Consider the following 4,920-nt stretch of genomic DNA (forward strand, 5'->3'; position numbering starts at 1 on the left):
CGAGCCTCTTTTTTTTTTTTGAAACAGAGTCTCACTATGTCGCCCTCATTAGAGTGCCATGGTAGCTCACAGCAACCTCAAACTCTTCGGTTTAAGTGATTCTCTTGCCTCAGGCTCCCCAGTAGCTGGGACTACAGGCACCCAGAAATTTAATGCCCGGCCATTTTTTGTTGATGCACTTGTCACTATTGATTTTAACTGGCCCAGGCCAGGTTCAAACCCACCAGCCTCAGTGTATGTGGCCGGCACCCTAACCACTCAGCTACGGGTGCCACCTAGTTCCCTTCTCTTTCTTATAAAACTATATAGTCTTGGGGCTTACTTTCAAAAGCAAAGTGCAAAAACAAAACCACATACCTTAAGCAAAACCTCTACTATGCTGGCATGGCCCTCAGAAGCTGCCATGTGCAGTGGTGTCCGGTCCACTTTGGTTCTGGCATCTCTACTCACGCCAGCTCGGAGTAGTACCTCTGTGGTGGAATAATGCCCATACTGTGCTGCCAGATGAAGTGGAGACGTTCCCAGCTACACACAAGAAAAAAAAAATTCACATTTACTGTTATTTTTAATATACTTCTACTACTATGTTCTGTTATCTATCTACATAGTAACTCAAAAGAAATGACCAGTTTATGCTTATCATAGCCTCTACACAGAGGCCTCCAAGAATTCTCAAATACTTTGGTGAAGAAGAAATGTCAATATTTCCTACAACTCAAGCTTTCTTCATTATTTTTTATCAGATAAATAGCCAAAACAAAATTAATTTTATTAGGGATTAGAGATGATTAGGGTTTGAGAAATTTTTCTGAGTACTGGAACGTTTTCTTCATACCAATCACATAAAACTTGCTCAATTAACTTCTTTTTATCTATAAAATTCATAACAAATAAATTCAATAGGGCAAATGCTTATGATAATTGGATCAAAACTTCTGTAAGAGTTTAAAAATTAATTAAAGTACCTCAGTGACTTTTTTTTTCCCTTGAGACAGTGTCTTGCTTTGTCGCCCAGGCTAGACTGCAGTGGTGTTATCATAGTTCACTGCAACCTCAAACTCCCAGACTCAAGTGATCCTCTTGCCTTCGCATCCCTGGTAGCTAGGACTATAGGCATGCATTAGCATGCCTAGCTAATTTTTCCATTTTTTGTAGAGATGGGGTCTCACACTTGCTCAGGCCATTCTCAAACTCCTGGCCTCAAGCAATCCTCCTGCTTCAAAGTGCAGGATTATAGGTGTAAGCCACCGGGCCTCACCCCTTAGTGATCTTTTTAAAGGGGGTTCATACAGTCATTTTTCAAAGAAAAATCTGAGGTATACTTGCCAAGGGTGAGTCAGGATAAAAACAAAACAGAAGCCAGTTCTGAAATTGGTTCCAGATCTAACCATTAAATTGACATCTACAATATACAGACAAGGTACTAAATATGAGTGAAGAGTCTTACCAGAGGCAGACTTTAAATACACGAAACTTAGAATTAAGTTACACCAAATGCATTTTAGAGCCATAAAAAACCCTACATGTCTGATTATCAAGTCACTAATATTCCAAAGAACTAAAATATTTTTGCTAGAATATGAAATTTGCTAGGCCCATCACTATAATTACAGCAACTTTATTAAATGCTTTCTATGGAACACACTATGCTATGACCTTAACAATTATTATCTCATTTAACCTCTTGAGAAGATAGTTGTTATTATTATTATTATCCTCATTTGGCAGTAAAAGAATTTAAGGTACAAGAGGTTATTAGTTTGTCTGAAGTAACACAACAAGTAAGAGTTATAATACAAAGCTAGAGCATTAAATATTATCTTAATACATGGTAAAAATGGAAATCATTTATTTTAAGATTGTTTTATTATTAATAAAAATCATATATACAGGTATACACACACACATACATATAGATTTTAAATTACAGAGGGTCTCGCTGAGTTGCCCAGGCTAGATCATGGTGCATGCCTAGACAGCTATGTTGTCTAGGCTATGTTGTAGTTGTGATTATGGTGCACTATAGCCTCAAATTCCTGGGCTCAAGCAATCTTCCTGCCTTGCCCCAAGAAAGGTCACTCCAGCAGATTGAAGAAGATTCTTTTTTTTTTTTTTTTTGAGGCAGAGCCTCAAGCTGTCCCCCTGGGTAGAGTGCCGTGGCATAGCTCATAGCAACCTCTAACTCCTGGGCTCAAGCGAGTCTCCTGTCTCCGCCTCCCAAGTTGCTGGGACCACAGGCACCCGCCACAACACCTGGCTATTTTTTTTTGGTTGCAGCCATCATTGTTGTTTGGTGGGCCCAGGCTGGATTCAAACCCACCACCTTAGGTATATGTGGCTGGTGCCTTAGCCACTTGAGCTATAGGCACCAAGCCCGAAGAAGATTCTTGAACAATCCTTTCTTTCTCCATGTTTTGTCATGTTTTTCTATACCTGGCCTTTTTTACATTCTTAATTTCTAATATATATATATTTTCTATTTTAGGTTAATGAAGGTACAGACAACCAAGCCACAACATTTCAATTTGTTAGATAGGTAGAGGCCCTCTTGTAGTTGTGTCTTGCACCCAAACAGTGTGCCATATACCCCTACATCGTGCCCATTAAGTGGGAGCACTCCAACCCCCTTCTTTGTTCCCCGCTCCCTCACAACTTGAAATGAGTTTTTCTCCTATGTGGGCATGAATTAGATAATCTACTGGCTTCGTATTGTATTGAGGACACTGGATATTTGTTTTTCCATTCTTGTGATACTTCACTGAGAAGAATGTGTTTCAACTCCATCCAGGTTAATATAAAAGATGTAAAGCCCCCATCTTTTGTGGCTGAAAAGCATCCATGGTATACATATACCATAGCTCATTAATCCATTCCTGAGTTGATGGGCATTAGGTTGTTTCCGCATCTTGGCGATTGTAAATTGAGCTGGGATAAACAATCTAGTGCAAATGTCTTTATGATAAAAGGATTTTTTTTTTCTGGGTAGATTTCTAGTAGTAGGATTGTGGGGTTAAATATGAAAATCCTAAAAGAAAATATGGGAAAAACTCTTGAGGATGTCTGCCTAGGAAAAGATGTTATGAACAAGACTTCAGTGACAATCGAAACAACAACAAAAATAAGCAAGTAGGACTTAATCAAACTGAAAAGCTTCTGCACAGCTAAGGACACAACAATTTAAACCAAATAGACAACCTTCACAACAGCAAAAGATATTTTCATGTTATAAATCTGACAAAGGTTTGATAACTAGGATCTATAGAGAACTCAAATTAATCAACAAAAAAAGAACAAACAATCCCATCTATCACTGGGCAAGAGACATGAACAGAAAGTTCTCTGAGAAAGACAGACAAATGGCTAACAAACATATGAAAAAATGCTCACCATCCCCAGTCATCAGAGAAATGAAACCAAAACCACCCTGAGGTATCACCTAATCCCAATAAGATTAGCCCATGTCACAAAGTCCCAAAGTTGCAGATGCTGGCACAGATGTAGAGAGAAAGGAATATTTTACAGTGTTGGTGGGACTGAAAATAATACAGCCTCTTTGGAAAGAAGTATGAAGAACCCTCAAAGAACTTAAATTCTAATATTTAATGAAAGTATTGCAATAGCCCATTTAGCAACCAGGAGTTTTGCTAAGTGTGACATTGTATTATTTTTCTTCTTAAGACCTTTCCATTTTGGTTGTTGATACAAAAGACAAAATATATGTAGTTTAAAGAAAAATAATAAGGCAAACATTTGTGAAATCAACACCACACTCTAGAAATAAAATTACCAGTGATTTAAAACCTTCCTGTGAGCTACTCCCTAATCACAAACCCCTCCCTCACCTACTATTCTGAATTCTGTGACAAATACTGCTTTGCTTTACTTTGTATTACTTACATATCCCTAAATCACATACTTTGATTTTGGCTGTTTTGTATTCATTTAATTAGAATCCTACTGCACATATTTTTCTGTGATTAGTCTTCTTTTGTTTAACATTATATTCCTGAGAATCACCCATGTTAATAAACACAAGGGTAGTTTGCTAATTTTGTTCTACAATATCCCATTGAATGAATAAACCACATTTCATCAATCTACTGATGAACATTTGGATTTTTTTTTTTTTTTTTAGAGACAGAGTCTCACTTTATTACCCTTGGTAGAGTGCCGTGGCGTCACACTTCAGAGCAACCTCCAGCTCTTGGGCTTAAGCGATTCTCTTGCCTCAGCCTCCTGAGTAGCTGACAGGTGCCCCCGACAACGCCCGGCTATTTTGTGTTGCAGTTTGGCTGAGGCCGAGTTTGAACCTGCCACCCTCAGTATATGGGGCCGGTGCCCTACTCACTGAGCCACAGATGCCACCCAGGGTTGTTTTTTATTATTATTTATAATGCTGCTGCTAAATACTTGTCTATGTGTCTCAGGCATAAGAACAGAAGTTTCTCTTGGGAATATTTTTAGATGTTCAACTGCTATGTCATAGGGTATGCATAGGTTAAAATTTGCTGGGTATTGACAAATTGTCCTCCAAAACAATTATGCCAAATTCATACTTCTACCAAAAGTACTTGAGATTTCCCGCTCCACTATTTCCTCACCAAGCCTTGCTACTGCCCAACCTTTTTAGGCTAATCTGGTGAATATGCAATAGTGTTTCATGATTTTACTTTGCATATGCCCAATTACTAATGCTGCTGAACATCTTTTCATGTTCATTGGTCAAACTTTCTCCTTGGTAAAGCAGAGTATCAAGTCACTTGTCCAATTTTCCATTGTCTTGTTTGTCTTTTTTACTACCAATCTATGGGATTTCCTAATGCTAGTATATTAGGACTATCCTTTTTAAGATCTCTTTGTCCTAATGTACCACAGCAACACTATGATGTATCTAGCTACAGATTTCTTTTTTTTTTTTTT

At 38.1% G+C, this 4,920-nt stretch overlaps 1 protein-coding gene across 7 annotated transcripts in view; it reads right to left on the bottom strand.

Annotated features, from left to right (window-relative positions):
• Positions 1-4,920, bottom strand: part of GABPB1 (GA binding protein transcription factor beta subunit 1) — an 83,605-nt gene that overhangs the window by 30,723 nt on the left and 47,962 nt on the right. For all 7 annotated transcript variants that reach the window (XM_023510067.1, XM_003784348.3, XM_023510066.1 and 4 more), the window contains one exon: positions 358-525. In XM_023510067.1, coding sequence (XP_023365835.1) covers positions 358-525 — 168 coding nt within the window. The remainder of the gene's footprint in view (positions 1-357; positions 526-4,920) is intronic.

This window comes from Otolemur garnettii, unplaced genomic scaffold, assembly GCF_000181295.1.
Source record: "Otolemur garnettii isolate 467f Iridium unplaced genomic scaffold, OtoGar3 scaffold00011, whole genome shotgun sequence".
Taxonomy (NCBI): Eukaryota; Metazoa; Chordata; class Mammalia; order Primates; family Galagidae; genus Otolemur; species Otolemur garnettii.